This window comes from Heloderma suspectum, chromosome 2, assembly GCF_057233095.1.
Source record: "Heloderma suspectum isolate Gila_16-S chromosome 2, 16-S_ref, whole genome shotgun sequence".
NCBI lineage: Eukaryota > Metazoa > Chordata > Lepidosauria > Squamata > Helodermatidae > Heloderma > Heloderma suspectum.
This window is the reverse complement of record NC_139459.1, coordinates 307,866,354-307,883,624: the sequence shown is the minus strand read 5'-3', so window position 1 is coordinate 307,883,624 and position 17,271 is coordinate 307,866,354. Positions and strand designations below refer to the sequence as shown.

The 17,271-nt window shown below is 43.9% G+C and overlaps 1 protein-coding gene across 1 annotated transcript in view; it reads left to right on the top strand.

Moving 5' to 3' along the window:
- Positions 1–17,271, top strand: part of GRIP2 (glutamate receptor interacting protein 2) — a 181,958-nt gene that overhangs the window by 86,069 nt on the left and 78,618 nt on the right. Inside the window, exons 8-9 of the mRNA XM_084840214.1 lie at positions 13,639–13,786; positions 15,475–15,644. Coding sequence (XP_084696340.1) covers positions 13,639–13,786; positions 15,475–15,644 — 318 coding nt within the window. The remainder of the gene's footprint in view (positions 1–13,638; positions 13,787–15,474; positions 15,645–17,271) is intronic.

Sequence of the window (17,271 nt, the reverse complement as noted above, 5' to 3'; positions counted from 1 at the left end):
GAGTGTTGGACTGTGACTTGGGAGGGTTCTAGTCCCCACTTGGCCATGAAGCTCACTGAGTGACCTTAGGGCCTAACCTACCTCACAGGGTTGCTGTGAGGATAAAATGGAGAGGGGGAGGGGGACCATGTGAAAATTGCCTTCAGTTCCTTGCACAAGGAAAAAAAGGCTGGATATAAATATTAAAAAAAAATAATTACTTAAGTTTCAAATTAATCCAAATCATTTGGATTATAGCTCATAATCCACACCTTGAAAGATGGAATAAACAGCTTTCCAGGGGTTAGTTTGAGAATTAAGGTAAGAGCTGAGCTTTGATCTAAAAACACCTAAATCCTTCCTATACTTGAGTGAGAAAGGTATATGTTTTGCAGACAGGGAATGTGCAGTTTGTCAAGGATCTCTAAAGAATTGTGTGATGGTGGTGGTGGGATAATAGGACTTCACTCATCCATCTTTCAGGGACCGTACAATGCAATGTGAAGGTATTATTCTTTTCTTTACTGAAAGCCCCATACTGTTCAGTTTGCTTGGAGTATTTAAATGGGTTACTTTCTCAGAGCATGTCTTCTGTCATCTGGTGTGTTGCGAGCATGTGTGCATTGCTTGTGTATTCTTTCTGTTGATTTTGTATTAGAAGCCTATTTTGTGTCTCTGGTTGATATGTTATTTTGGACAACTGGACTTTGCCTCGGGATGGGTTATGACTTTGTGTTCCTGTGTTTATAATCTCTTGTTCCATTATACAGTCCTCTGACCGTGTCATATATGAGACTGATGGTAAGCTGCTGGCTTATCTTGTGGATTTCTAGGGCCAGTCAAGGAATATACCTTCTTTTTTCTTTTAAAACACACACACATCAGCATCAAGGCTAAATGGCCAAAGGGAGGGTGTGTGGAGTAAGAGAGGTAATCATAAGGCTCACAGGTGGCAATTGTGAGGGGCCAGTTTCCACATCACAATAACCATGGGTGTTGTGAATGAGCGAGAGTGTTGGTGCACCAGAGAGCAGTCCTGGGTTGTTTGCCATGATGCATGAACCAGGAACTCTGCCTTGTCTCTCCAACAACAAGCCAGAGTTGGAAACCAGGGGAGAGACAAGCCAAAGTTCCTGGTTCATGCATCATAGCAAACAACCCAAGGATGGAGCAATCCTGGATTGTTTAGTCACTCTCATGTGCCGCAGGAGTGATTGGACAGCATGTATGCGCATGCTGCTGTATTCACAACAACCCAGGGTTTTAGAAACCCCAGGGTTGTTGTGAAATGCAGACTGGGTGGGATTACTCCATGCATTTTAATCTAAGGGAACAATCTAAAGGATAAAGGAACAAGACTGAGGTTGCTGGCTTCTGTTTGTTTGTTTTTTAAAACTGGTTCTTGGGATGGAGTTGGGAGTGTAGAGCCTGGGGAGGGTCAGGGGCTGAGGCTGCAGAGGTGTGGGGAAATGGCCAGAACCAGTAACCCCGGGACCTGTAAAACTGGATCTCTGACAGTGACTTGGCCTGGCCTTGCAAATGGTCTAGTGTTTTGCATGCTGTTAAAGGGTTCAGTGATCTTACAATGTCCTTTCTAAAGAAGGAGCACCACCTGTGGTTTGCCAACATCCAGTTGCATATGCAGAAATCCTAAGAATGGAGCAGAAACCAAAATGGAGTGCCTTAGTGTGCCTATGTGCTGCAGCCACACACGCACAACACAACACATGTGTGCTTAACAGAGGATGGTGGTGAGGATTAGTTGGTTGTCTCTCTAAAATTCAGACCACTCCCAAAAGTTCTGACAACTGGCCACAGGGTGGGGGGAAGACCCTGGCTGGTTGGTGAGCCCAAACAAGCTTTGTGAATGGAGTGTGGATCGGGATATATTTAAGTGGGATGATAATGCTTGTGTATTTTGGATATGGCAGGGAAGGGGGTTCTGGAGAGATCCCTAGCAGGCATTGGTTGAGGTTCAGGTCCAAATCAGATGTGATAGCTGCATAGCCACAGCTCTGTTACAATCACATAGAAAGTGAGGGATGAGGTGATCCAGTCTAAGGAGCAGAAAGGTTAGGGAAGCTGGGCCCTTCCACAGTTTATCTCCCTGTTGTCCCCATGTTTTTTCCCTAGCTGGGGCTCCAATACCAGAATGGAGCCTGGCTGATAAAGAAGTGCACAGTTAAGGAAGGAATTTAAGGAGGTGAGCTGAAGAAGCCCCCCCCCCCCCCGCATGCTTTCTACACGATTTTAGCAGGATTTTCTGCTGTTGCTTCTACCTTGGCCTTTCAAGAAGCCAGGAACAGCGGCTTGTTGTCTTAAGTCATTTAGTGGAGTGACTCAACCAAACATGAAAGATGCACAGCCTTGCAGTATCCTTTCTGAAGGGGTCTTTCTGCTAAATCCAAGAGAGAAAGAGAGAGGGGCTTCTGAATAACAAGAGTTATATTCGAAGTTCCCATAAGGAGAATATATGTGATTTTTGTGTAAGCACCCAGAGAGCTTTTATCTATTGGGCAGTACAGAAATAAAATAAATGAAAATAAATGAAATATGTGTTATCTGTTACACTCTCCCCGCTTCTCCCGAGCAGTGAGAAGTTCCCAGGTGCAGCGTTTCCCCAAGTTTTGTTTCCTTTGGGAAGGAGGCCACTGGTGGCTTATGGCATATTGTAATATTTGCTTTTATTTAAACATTTGTGGTGTGTTGCAATATTTGCACGTGGGTAGAGGCACATCTCCTAAAGCACTTCCAACAGACAGTCAAATCCACTGCCCCCATGAGATCTCCGGAGGGAGGCAGCTCCCCCAAATGCTTACAGTGCTGTTCTCTGCCTCTTCCTCTGTATTCCACTCAAGAACTGCGGTCTCTCCCTTTTGTTTCCATTCACAAACACCTGGATGGCATCATACTCAGCAGGGGCGGGGAAGGTGCGGCTCCCTTCAGGAGACTTAAGGAAGATCCAGATTATCGAGAACAATCAGCCATACATTTCCCTAACAAAATATGTACCTGACAGTTTTGCCACTGACTACTGAGGAAGTCTCCAGCAGTACATCTGGGTCCACTGACCATCTCCTGTCCAAGTCCCTCAACCTTACACCACTATGTTGGGCTTCTTCACACGGAGCTTTTATCCTGCTATTGAGATTGCACACTCACGGATGTTTGCGGGCCCTTTAGATGATGTTGTCGACCTCCAGGGCATCTCTTGCACGAAATGACCTTTATTCCGTTTTTTAAAAGATTGGAGATATTGAGGTATCAAATTACCGTGCTTGAGTTCTGCTTGAGTTCCCTCCATGGAAAAGGAAAAGCGGCAAGAAGAGAGCTAGACCAATATGGAAGACTCAGATAAGGGGGGGGGAAAGGGGAGGGGGAAAAGGAAACACGTGTCAAGGGAGTCCCTTGTGATCCTGCATTTAAAACAGAAGCAGAAAGCCCCCTCTTAAATGTTCATAATATTGCTACGTGCTCCTCACTTCCCCAAGGAGTGAGACATTCTAGTGCTACATGGGTATGACCATGCTGGGTTCTAAATCACGGGAGGAACCTCCACTGGCAGCGCAGTCTCCCTGCTTGGGACCCCTCCCAGTGGAGGCTGGTGGCTCCAATTTTGGGGGGCTGTGAATCTATTCTGGGTTTCAGCCAGGTCCAGCCAGAATGCTAAAGGAGCTATCCATATGAACCCCACCTCGATATGGGTTCAGCACCTTGGATAGCTTCTTTAGAGTTCTGGCTGAAACCCAGAATGGATTCATAGCCCCACCGAAATCGGAGCCACCAGCCTCCTCTGGATCCCCCACCCCCACCCCAGCGAGAAAAGGATGTGGATGGTGGGAGTGTTATTTGACATAGTGAACATTCCATCCACATTGAAAAGAAAGTTTTTATCTGATTATTTAGTTCACATGATCTGGTGGTATGTCATCCCAATTAGTAAGTCAATCCATTTTTAGGGTCACTTCACACATTACATATTTTAAAATGTAGGATGTAAGTGTGACAAATGCATGTCTTGCGAACATGTATATCTTACAGATAGGCTTAGGGAGCTGTGATTGGCTGCAACTCCTTGCCGAGTACTCTTGGTGGCAATTCCGGATTTGTTCGTGCCATGTGTGAAATCACACTTATAAAAAAAAGCCACACTCATGCCACTGCTGAGCCACTGGAGATGCCCTCCTGGGGCAATTTAGCTTTCAGCATGTTCTTATCCGATAGCCCCTTTATGAATGGTGTTTGTAATGTCCTACTGGAGACACACACAATTAAAAAAGCAGTTTTCCATCTGGCAAAAAAAATCCAAGTTGTTCTTACTAGGTGTCTTCTGAAGCATAACTATGTTAGTTCACAACTAGAAATCAGCAAATGGCTGATGTTGGAGAAAAGTAAAATTGATCTCTTCCCCCAGCTTCCCAAATTGTCAGTTTCATTCTGGTTGAAAGTGGGATGACTTTTATGGGGCAGCGCAGTATTTTGATCTCTTTTAGGCCCTTTGTTGCTGTTACTTCCCCTAGTATATTCTTGCTGAATCTGTTCATCTACTAGTTTCCCTCTTCGTGAATTACAGGCAGTCTTCTACCTCCTAATAATGCTGAGGGAGGCCAAATTCCTTGCTTGTAAAGCATTTTGAAATTCTTACAGTGTAGTCAATACAGTTGTGCAAGATATTATGAGGCTTTCAGGGCCCAGCTTCCTTTATTGATCACTTCTGCATGAATTATAAAAGCTGCTGGGTTTTTCCCCTCTCGGTACTTGTACATCTCTGCCCTTTTTCCTCTGTTAGCTCAGCAGTAAGAGATGTCTAGCCCTTGATAGTTACAGTACCATATTTAACTGGTTGTTATTTATTCGGTCAGTCACTTCCGACTCTTCGTGACTTCATGGACCAGCCCACGCCAGAGCTTCCTGTCGGCTGTCGCCACCCCCAGCTCCCCCAAGGTCGAGTCCGTCACCTCCAGGATATCATCCATCCACCTTGCCCTTGGTTGGCCCCTCTTCCTTTTGCCTTCCACTTTCCCTAGCATCAGCATCTTCTCCAGGGTATCCTGTCTTCTCATTATGTGGCCAAAGTACATCAATTTTGCCTTTAATATCATTCCCTCAAGTGAGCAGTCTGGCTTTATTTCCCAGAGTATGGACTGGTTTGATCTTCTGGCAGTCCAAGGCACTCTCAGAATTTTCCTCCAGCACCACAGTACCACAGTTTAACATTTTAACATTTAACTGGACCGCCTCTTAAATTCCTGAGTCTGAAAACAGTTGGAAGGAGCAATCGTATGGGGATAGGTGGCTGCCTCTGAACTCGGAGGCGGCCGCCTATCCAAGGAGGGCGGGCAGGGTGCAGTGGGGATCTTCGCCTCCGTGGTCCAGCTGCCCTGCATTTGCGGCTAGATGGCCGATTTTGGCTGTCTAGCTGCAGAGCTTCGGAGCAGGGAGGACGGCCAGATGACACATAGGAAGTGTCGTACCGGCCCTTCCGAGGTCCCCGCCCCTCCCCGCCCCCAGGAATGCCCTCTTTCCTCCTGCTCCACACTGCTCATAGGCAGAGCCAGGACGATCTGCACTGCCTAGGAGGCGGTGGGAGAGGAGCCGGGGAGGTGGTTTTCTGGGAACTGACCTTGGAGTGTGGGCTTTGAGGTTGGTTCCTGAAAACCGAATAATCCTATGGCCATCTAGCCGCTGTCTAGCAGCCATGGGACTGTGCTCTAACTGTGTTTCAGTAAGAATCATATTAATATACTGAACTTTGTAGTTATCCATGCAGGTTTCAGTATAACTATGCCATGATTTTTCCTGGATTCCTTCTGTTCTGCCTATGGCACAAAGCACCTTTGAAAAGTTCTTGAGGCCATTTTAGAGTCAGTTTCCACTGACAAATGCATGTGGAGCCTGATGCCACAGTTTCACCTTCTTCACTCAAATACACAAGGAGATATGGATTCAACTCAATTTGCCTATTCCGTTTTTTAAAAACATGTCTTTCAAATTAGTTTTGACTTAATACATCTTTCTTCTGCTACTTTTAAGTTTCTGGACCCTAATTTGAGCCAGATTAGAACTATTTCTTATCTAAGGTCAGAACTAGACCTTACAAGAGATTCAGAACTGACACCAGTCTACAGTTCAAACATCAACTTTTCCTTTGTGCCTATGAGGAGTTTGGAAGCTTCTGCTTCCAATTCTGTACAAACCGCTGTTACCCAGGACACCCAAACTTGGGAAATGAGGTTTGTTCAATCATTAGTTAGTGAACAAACCAGGATCTGAAACCATGGTTTGTTCCTGGCTTGTTCTTATGAAGTAGAGTTTAAATACATCACAGTTACTTGAGTCCAGATGTAACGAGAAACTGTGATTTGTTTAAAATATGAAATAGGAGGAGACCATGGCTTCCTGTTACGTCTGAACTGGGCTTATTTCTATTTCTGTCTTGTGTGTTCCACTGACCTGGCAGCCAGTTATGTGAGGTGGGCACTAGAAAATGTTCAGAGCAATCATGTCTTGTATTATACGAAATACCATATCAGAATACAAAGCTATGTATTTCAAGTCAAGCCATTGGTGCCTCAAGCCCAGTATTGTCTATTTCAACTGGCAATGGCTCTCTGTGGTCTTGACCAGAATTATTTTCAGATCCTACAGTCTGAAAATGTAGGGTGGACAAATCTGTCAATTTTGGTTTCACTCAATTTCTCATTTTTTAAATCGAAAGTTTAGTCCATTCCAAAATGTTGTGAATTTTTTTTAAAAAAAACTTTGCATGAAAATTTGTACGCACTTCTGTGCACATTTTCCTAAACTGCATTTTTGTGTGCGATTTAGCCTAATGTACACATTTTTGCAAGCCATTATTTCACTAATGTATGCATTTTGTATGAATTTTTGTCTGCATTTGTGACTGGCAAATTCCACTGCAAAATTCAGAGAACTACACATTTTGAAGGATAACTGTGTTTTGGTTTGCATATTGGTTTGAAAATGTGAACTGAAATGTGAAACAAACACATTTCTCCCCCATCCCTATCCTGAAGCACCTTTTGACTGGGGATACCAAAGTTGGAACTCCAGAGCGTTTACATGCAAAGTAAATGCTCTACCACTGACCTGTGGACCTTCCCCTAAACCAGACATTAGCAGGAGAAAGAGACCTGGCACCGCCACATCTAGTGACATCTAGTTTTGCCCTTAGTGAAAATTTGGATGGGTGATCTCTCTTCAGCATTACCAGTGGGAGCCAGAGCCAGACAAAGAATAAACCCTGTTTGCTTTACCTGATGTCAGCAGCATGTGGTGTCTGATACGCTTGGCTCTTGGCAGGGTTGCTAATGTGAGCATTGCCAAGCAGTCTGGATCTTCTGGCTGGAGGAAATGAAAGCATCTGATGCCTTTTAGGTTTGTTGCATTCCTTTTGGTATTTCTTCCTATACTTTTTATTTCCCCTTTTAAGTTTTCCAATGTGGGCTAAAAAAAAATTAAAATAAGCTTAAATTAAATGTTGATTATATTGGCGTTTTTTTATTTATTTGGCACCTTAAAAATGTTGTGTAGCATTTTAAATATTTACTCACAGTTATATTGCTGGTAAGTCTGGGCCACTGCTGCTGATGGAAGATCGTGTTCCTGTCCAGTAGTGTGGGTGGGTGGCGAGAATTGTAACCTTACTGCAGGGCAGATAGCTTATTTTTATTATTAAACACTGGAGTGGGATATTATAGGATTCATTGAAAGGGCTAAAGCAAGAATAGGTGGGAAACCAGAGGAAAAATGACAAAGTAGTGAACCATTGCCAAAGGGAAGGGGGTAGTATTGCAGATCATGGGCAGCACATACCCCTGGCACATGTGAATGCAGCATATAGTGTGGTCACACAGCACCATGAATTGATGTGCTGTGGGCAGGGGAATTGCATTCTCTCAACAGTGAAAGTTTGGAGTGCTGAGTGACTTTCCTGCAACATCAGCATTATTGTGAGAAAGATGTTTGGATCCCCTGAAAACAACTAAGTAGCAACTGCACATTTATTGCTCAAGAAAACATAGTCTGGAAAGGCCTTTAGAGGAGGGGAAGACATGTAAAAAAGGTAAATGGCAATGTCCAACTCTATAAAGCTTTTTCAGTATATTGATGAACTTTGTTTCATTACATAATAAAAGTCGGCATATGTTTTTGTTGTTGTCGTGAATAGCACCGTCATTACCTGGCTGTGGATTTTCTATAATAAATTCTGAATCAGCATTATAGAAATAACATCCCAAAAGCAATCATGTGCGTTTTAGCTGTAATTGTAAAGTTCACTGGAGAGATGCATAGCACAATTGTGCCTAATGGGTAGCAGTCACTGTGCTCAGGACTGTGCATCAGGTATCTGCGAGATCCAGACAGCAGGGAATCTGGGATGTGTCACCAAATTTGGGTTCCTAAAAGTGTTCCTCACTTCTTATTAAATCCAAGCTTTAGGTTGCAGGAAGCTCTTTTGAAAATTAATAATACAAATGGGACCTGCAACGAAATTTTGTAGTGCAAAGTGCTGCTGTTCAGGGTGTCAGCAAGCCAGCTGTGCCATCTTCCCAGATATTCTGTCCTTGCCACATCTGTGTTATGTTGTGTTTTTCTAGAACCCTGAGATTCACCAGCTGGGCGCTGGTGCAAAAGACATACAGTTAGAATTAAAGAATTCTGAACCCAGTAAATTGTTTTGAGTAACAGGACTAAGTGAAAACTACAGTCCTTCCCCGCAACATCCGCTTCTGGCTACCCCAAGCTTTCTTCATTTTAGCAGTATAATGGAGGTGCAGGGTGTTGTGGGGGGGGCGGGTGGGAGAGTCATTTTATTGCTGCTATTGTTAAACGATTGCCATTCAGTAATCCTCGCTGATATACTGGAAATCACCCAGAGCTCTATCACTACATCTAGATCTACCTTCTGCCCACTTTTGCTCAATTCCACCCCCTCTCCAGTTTTCCATCCCCTCCCCCCACACCCTTCAGTCAGTGGAGTGACTGAGCATGCTCAGTCCTCATTAGGCTTTTGGGGGTATGTTCTCCCTTTAGGGTTCTTTTCTAAAGATGTTTGTCCTTCTGCAAACCTTGGGGCTCACCCAGGCCTGCCCTATATAAGACAGGAGGGCAGGTAGGCAGGGTGCAACACTTCCGAAGCAAGGAAAGCCAAAGGCTCCCTTATTCCTTTCTGCTCAGGAACTCTTAGGCTCTGCTTTGTTCTGTCTTATTGGTGCACTTCTTACAATGCTCTGGTAAGATGTGCAGTGGGAGAGCTGGTGGGAGAGGCAGATGATTTCCTATGCTAGTGCTCCCAGATCCTGGGGAGAGACCTGAGACTGTGTTCAGAAGGCAACTTCCTGCATGGTTCAGTGCCAGTGCAGAAGGCACTGTTGCAAAAAAGAGGGGCGTGGTTGCATGTGGATTTTGCACAAAAAGCCCTTCCATGGCCAATAATTTGGTCTTATCTGGGTTTGAACATACCAGTCCCTCTTTCTCTCGGACCTCTGGGGCTGTGCATGGGAGATTGGCAAGTCTTTCTGTGGTTCATAGAATCATAGAATAGTAGGGTTGGAAGGGGCCTACAAGACCACTGAGTCCAACCCCCTGCTCAACGCAGGAATCCAGGTCAAAGCATCCCTGGCAGATGGCTGTCCAGCTTCATCTTGAATTCTTCCAGTGTGGGAGAGCCGACCACCTCCCTAGATTGTTGGTGCAGAGCATAGAGTTGGTGTGCTTGACAGCCAAAAAAACCCTCCATAAGGAACTGCTTTTATTGGCTTACCTGCTGTAAGCTGATTAGGATGTGGGGACCCATGAGCTCTGGATCTTACATTGCAGTTGGCTGGCTTGCTTGCTTGCTTGCTTATTTATTTATTTATTTAAAATATTTCTTGGCTGCCTTTCAGGGCAGAAGCCCTCCCAACATGGCTTACAACAATAAAATACATAAAAACAATTAAAATACTAAAAGTGATAAAATATAGAAACAATAAAAACAGCAATAAAAACCAACAATGTAACCAACAATGATGTTAACAGCAGCAACAGCAACGACAGCAGTCACATCAATAGAAGGCCAAGGTAAAATAAAATGTTTTCAAGGCCTTCTTAAAAGTCTGCAATGACGGAGCATGGCGGACCTCCGATGGCAGCTTGTTCCAAAGGTGTGGGGCCACTGCAGAGAAGGCCCTCTCATGTGTGGTCACCCACCTGACTGCTCTCACGGGTGGACAAATGAGAAAGGCTTCTCTTTCTGATCTTAAAGTGCAGGCAGGCTGATATGGGTGTAGGCGGTCCTTCAAGTAACTTGGTCCCAAACCATTTAAGGCTTTAAAGGTCAAAACCAGCAGTATGTGGAATGGCAAGCTGTGTTCTGCATGGTACCGTTAGTTTTCATGTACCTGCATTTACATGGATGTGCACTAGAAACCAGATGCATCCACCACCCTGTTCAGAGATTTAACTTCTAGAGATTATGGGCAGAGGCAGTTGAACCCTGAAGAATGGCAGTGCTAGCAACCCGTGCTCAAAGCTTTTTAACGAGGCATCCCTCAAAGGCAAAGTCAGGGACCATTCATGCACCAGGGGCAGGTACCAGAAAATAGGGACTGTCCTTGGTAAAAAGAGGCAGCTGGACCCTATACCAGCTTCTTAGCAGAGCAGACATCGGCAAGTGCCATGGGAGTGAAAAGCCTTGCTCTGTCATCAAGAGGCAGGGGATGGAGGATTTCATTGAACTGATTCCATCAGCTTTTCTTTTGCAGGCTGTATGGATATACATACATATACATACATACATATATCTGCTTGATAAATCCTCCTGCTTTGTGACGGCCTTCTCCTGCCTTAGTGGGAGGAGGTTTTTATGCTTCTAGACAAGACAGGTATTTGCTGCTCGGCGCGTGCTCCTTTATCTCCTGCAAACCTCCTTCATATCATTAAAACATATTTCTTGTATTAGTGAGAGGTGCCCAGTACTAATGTGTGCCAAGTCATCGGTCCTTTAATTTCCAAACGTGCAGTGCTTGGATATTATTCCTGCCTCAGATGAGCAATGTTTGGCCATCACCTATGGTCTGCCGGTAATTTAATCTGGACAGAAATAATATTGAAAGCAGTGCTATTAAGGTTCCATTCTTTCTGGACACCCTAACACTGACCTTGACCGTGGCTCAAATCAAGCCCCAGAGGTTGCCGCTACTCTTAGAGAGGAACAATTAACCATTGGGCATGTGAATGTAATGGATGTATATTTACAAACGTAACAGTTGTATCTTATCTAGCAATGAGTTTGAAATGCATATATGAATTAGATTTCTTAAAAGGCCTGATCCAGAGGGTTTAAAGTGGCCAAGTAGCAGTCCTGCATATGTGCATCAGAGAAGCATGAACACTGTCCCATTATTTAAGGCTGCAATCTTAAACACAGTTAATTGTATGGAAGTCCTATTGAAATCAATAGTATTTACAGTCCTATAACTGAATGCCAATGCATAGCTTAGCTTAGCTAGTTAGGCTTTCTTAAATTAATTTTGGAAAGCTTTTATTCCTATCTCTTGTTGTGTTAACCAGGCTTCATTATTCAAGAGCTGACCAGGTCTAAGCAACAAAATGTTCTGCAAGCTTTGCAGCTCAATTTCTTGCCAATGCAAGATAGCTTTACTAAATTTGAACAGCTGGATAGCTCAGATTAAAGTCATGCAAGCAGATCTTGCAAGGCTTTGGTTTGGTGCTGTCTCTAGCTGTTTAGATTTAGCAATGCTTCTTAAGTAATATTTAATTAGATTCTTTGAAACAAAGGTAAACAGGATATGGCTAGATTATAGTTTAGGAAGGGAACAAAATAATGTTTGGATCTATGTAAAATATTACAATGCAGCAATGTGAAGCACCCTCAATATTTTAGATTTTAGGCTGCATTTAAGAATATGATCTGAATGAATGCAAATATTTAAATACAATCCTATGCATGTCTACTCAGAAGTAAGCCCCATTGAGATCAGTGAGACTTACTCCCAGGTAAGTGGGTATAGAATTGTAGCCTTATTGCTTTCTTGTTCTTGCTTTCATTATGGGTGAAGTAATGGGGATGAGGGCTGGGGACTTCAAGACTGAAAAGCCTATTCACACTTCATAATGTTGTTATACTCCAGGGCACATGAAGAGCAGGGGTGCCTCTCCGAACAGGACTTGTGGTGGTTCTACGCTGGGGAGGAGCAATTGCCCAGGGCTCCTTGGCACATTCCCTTGCTTTTTCTTTTGTCTCCCCTTTGCACTTTATGATGTGAAGCACTGTTATCATGGCCTTATGCAGTGAGTCAGATGCCAGCTCAGATGGTGGGTACCATATATAGCCCCCAGCTCAGAGCTAGACACCAAACTGGAAGATATGATACTGCAGAAAATCGTGTCAGTTTTATTGAACCTGCAGCCCAGTCTGTGGCTCTGTCCAGAATAGACAGATAGACAAGCAGTCCATGCTACTGAGCAGCCAGCTGGAGCCTTCTGAGGAACAGCTCCACCCAGAGCCCCACAGCAGCCCAGTCATTCATCCCTGAGATGCCCAAGGGCCTGCCAACAAGCCACACAGTGCAAAAGAAAGGCTAGGCTGCTGGCTTCTGCTGACCGTTACCAGCTGGTGACCTGCTGCCTATCTGTCTGCCATTCCAGTCCGTCCTCAGCAGATTTTATCCTGCCCCTGTGAATAGGGATGTTAGAGAAATCCACAATGGAACCAAATGAGTTCTGTATTTTATGACTCTGACCTGCCGGTTTTGTGGCAAATCAGCTTTTCCCCTGTCGGGCAGATTCCACAGACTTGCAGACCAGTTTTCTATCCTTTGCAAAATTTCACCCAAATTCGCCGCAGAAAAATACGTAAAAATGAAAAAAAACAACCAAAAATGTGCATTTCCCCCACAGGCTAAAGCATGAAAATGTGCATTTGGGGGGGACGTGTGCATTTGGGGGGGGGAATTCGTGCATTTTTGCACATGTGGATTTGCACAAATGTGGAAACTTTGAAAAATTCCAATTCCATCAATGGGCGGACAGGCCGTGAAACTTAGGCAGCTAAGAAAGGCATCGGCAAACACAGACAGGATGGAGGGGGATGTGTGGCCAGCACCCTCATCATGTTGTGTGTAAGAGCAATTCTTCCTTTGAATTTTCAAGGGTGACATATATATGTAAACAAGAGGAGCTTCTCAGTAAAGATATGAGGTTGGATCCAGTTTTTCATCAGTGGGAGCATTCCCTGAGCAGAGTTCCATTCATAATTCTCCCACTGGGGGAAATGGGGGGAAACGTTATCGATTTGCCCTCTCTTTGCTGTCCACAGCACTGCCTCCCACACTGTTCTTGGGGATCCTCTAGCCTTCTGGAACAAATCTGGGTGGGGGGCTAAGGGACTGTAGTGGGACAAAGATGGTTTCCTTCCTCATTTCACCAGCAGAAATGCTTCACTGGATCAGAAACCTTCCCCAGACGGAAGGAGCCCTTCCATCTGCAGAAGGAAGACCCTGAAACCAAGACACGTGGCCGTATGTTTGAAGCATAGTATGATCATCACTGTTTGTCCTTTCCAGTCCGGTTGGTGTCCCATTTGGAAGAACTTAAGTTGAAGCAACTTTAAATTCCTGTTTTGTTTTATAGATACAGTAACCAATGCTTCAGGCCCTTTGCTAGTGGAAATGGCAAAGACTCCGGGCTCTGCACTAGGAATCACGCTAGCAACGAACACCCATCGGAATAAGCAGGTCATAGTCATTGACAAGATCAAGCCAGCCAGTGTGGTAGACAGGTATGAAGCTGAACTGTGATGGTGTTTTCCCAGCTCTGTTTTGTTTTCTCTTTCCCCATATTTGAAATGTCCCTCTCTCCCTTCCCCCCCTCTCTAAACTAACAGGGAGGTTTTCAAGGGGTATGTGAAAACTGGCCTTCCACCATTATGAGGGGGACTCTACTACACCGGTGATGCTATAGGGTTATCCACTATATCCTAAAGAGCTGAGATGTACAGGAGTATACATATAAGGCTGTGGTTTTCAGACTGTGTTGTGGGGAACTGTGGGTCCCTTGGAAGCTTATGAGGGGTTCCTGCATGAGAAGATGAATAATGGAAGGCAAGCTTCCTGGAAAGAGAGTATGTGACTCTCATACAAATCTTTCCTGCGATATGCAGATGTGTGTCTGTTAGGACACGTTCTCAGTTCTCACAGAGCAATAGCAAAGCCCAACAGACTAGGCTAGTACCCTGTGCAAAATGAGTGTATACCTGTATATATATCCCAGAGTTCCCTGCAAAATGCAGGGATCCAGGGCAGACACTCGGAGATCCTTGGAAGGCAAGTTAATGTGTAAAAATGTTATTTCAAGGTAAAAACTTTGAAAACCTTTGATATCAGCCAACTCCTGTGGAACACCTGGGTCAAAGCTTTATAGTAAACATCTGACAACGCCACTGTGGGGATTTAGCATACCATGTGGTCAAAGTTAACCAAGTTTAGTTTGTCAGAGATTAATTAGGCCTGCTTGAATTTGCAATATGAAAATAAATCCACACATTTCTTTGGAGATCACATATGTCTGCTTGAGATCCTAGCGGGTGTGCAGAATGAAGACTTGGTGGCAAAGGGTAAGATGCTGTGAAGTTTGCCTTCTTGTTTTGTGTGCAGTTAAACACACAGTTCATTTGTTGTACAGGTTCTACAAGTCTTTCCTGGTAGGGGGATATTTTATTTCTCGAGCACACAAAACTGCCCTTTTTCTTATTCTTTGTTGCTGAGGAAATATGATTCTGCTCCCCCCCACTCAATCCAGCTGCAACACCTTTTGCTACTTCGGGTGTTTATTCCATGTGACTATATAACACGTACCTTGGGAGTGTTCCTCTAGCACTTTACAAAAGGAAGTATGAAATGCTATCTAGTACCAAAGTGTGCCATTTCACAAACATTTTGCTTTTTTAAAGCTCTTCTGAGTTTTAAAAGGTTCCCTTTCTCCAGTGCTGGATCACATCTGCCCTGATTTCTTTCTCTGTCTCTCTCTTGTATTTTGTTAAAGTGCCAAATGGCAAAGAATAAAAGCAAATGAAAATGACATCTGGGTTTATTTATTGCCTGTAAAAGCCCTTGGATTCTTACAATAAAGATAACTTTCAGACTTTCTTTGGTACGTGAATGATTCTACTAAAGTTCATAGAGGAAGGTCACATGGCGTTTTGGCCAAGCTGTCTTGATCTTCCTTTGGATAACATCTCTATGCTTTCAGATGTTTGCAGCCAGAGGAATCCAAGGCTGGATGCCTGGCTCTTAAAAAGTTGACTTCAGCTGAACTCCAGCAAGGAACATTGCCGAAAATAGATCTGACACAGTGCCACCAGGACCTGGGCTAGGGGGCGCGGGAGTGAATCTGTTTGATTTTGAATGGGTGTAGTAATAGCTATAGACTGACTCCTCTGCATGTGTGGTTCCGTGTTTTTTCTTGCAGGTGTGGGGCCTTGCACGTTGGCGATCACATCCTTTCCATTGATGGTACCAGCACGGAGCACTGTTCCTTGTTGGAGGCCACCCAGCTTTTAGCTGCAACATCGGAAAATGTCAAGTTGGAGATACTGCCTGCTCACCAGAGTCGACTTCCCCTCAAGCCTCCAGACACGGGTGTGTGTGCCAAGACTGACTGTAAGATATGAAGCACTACTCCTTCCTCTTGGAGCTGGTGTGCAACGTTGTCAGCATTTGAAAGCAGCTATGTCCAGTGAGGGAATATTGGCTGGCATTGGGATTACACTGAAACATGAGATAAGGCTCTTAAAGGAAGCTAAGAGCAGGTGGGAGGTGACTGGTACCTGGCCCTTTATTGTATCATAGGACTTGTACAGATAGCCTTCTCCTCATCTGGGCTTTTAAGAAGGTTTTCTTTTCTTCATACACAATAGCCGTTACAAAAAGACTGCATTCACGATTTCATATCTGTTTAGTCAAACAGGCAGATAAGGGTAGCTGGTAGATCTAAAATGAGATGCATGCAAATATTGACCTTTCAGTTATGACACCTGGTTTTCAAACAAAAGGTTGGTAGCTAAACTGAAGGTATGTCTGTGATCTGTACGTTCATATGTGATGAAGTAATAAGATATCCTATGTTCCTGTGTTGCTATCTTCATGGGCAAAGCTGCAATATGGATCAAACCTGAGCTGCAACTTTAATTGAATCAGATGAATTTATTTTAGAAACCCAAACTTCTGATCAATGAATTAAAAGGGGTCCCAATTAATTGTGCGGGCAACTTTTAAAAATTATATACTTTTAAATAAAGTACTTTCAAGAACAGTGGATAGCAGCTTCTGTTTTAGAAAAGGCTGCTCCCTCACCCAGGAGATACTGTGTCTTCTAAAACCATGCCTGCTATGACACACGTCTGCATCATCTAAAAACAAGTATGCTTTTTGCTTCAGAACCATTGTGCTTATTTATGAAAAGTTATGCAAATTGGATTGATTAACTAATTGGCTAAAACGTGTATGATTAATCGGCCTAGATTTAAGATTTCTTTAATTGGGTGACAGCGCTCGATCAAAGTCTACCTGCTGTGTACTAAAAAGGTGTTTGGGATCAGGACCAAAAATTATTTGGCAAGAGTAGGAAGATCATTGCCAAATGATGGGAATGTCTGAAATCTGCACCCTAGCCTAGCCTGTTGATTGGAGTTTTAAAACTTCCAGCATTCAAACATGGAGCAATCCAAAGGAAAAGCATGGTTTTCTGGCTGCTGGTGTCACAACAGTTCTTAACTCTGCATTGAGAGAGCCTTTTCCTTACTGCTTCTTCTAGGGAAAACTGGTGTGGGGGCTTCACTCCCAAGTGAAAGGTTGCAGGTTCCCCACACACTGTTCCCTCTTGGCTTTTAATGGTACCTGGCCTTTCTGCACTAGTGAAACAGTTCAAAATATGTAGATTGACAGTGGTTGGTGTGTACACAGACTTATAGCTATCTGGAACATAGAAGCTATTCAGAAGTATGGCTATGAAAAACTGACTATATTTTCAGTCATGGATGAATTTCGAGAAGTCTGGCTTTTCAACTGATACTGTCACTTTAACTCCAGTTCTTTTAGCCTTGCACAGTCTGATAACCATCCTTCACGGATGAGATACTCTCTACAAATTCAACTTTCAGATGCAGCTTAAATGCTGGCAGCACATAGAGAACCAGATATTACAGAGGAATAGTTCTCTAACGAGGGCACTACCACAACAAGCACCTGCGCTACATAGTTTTGATCT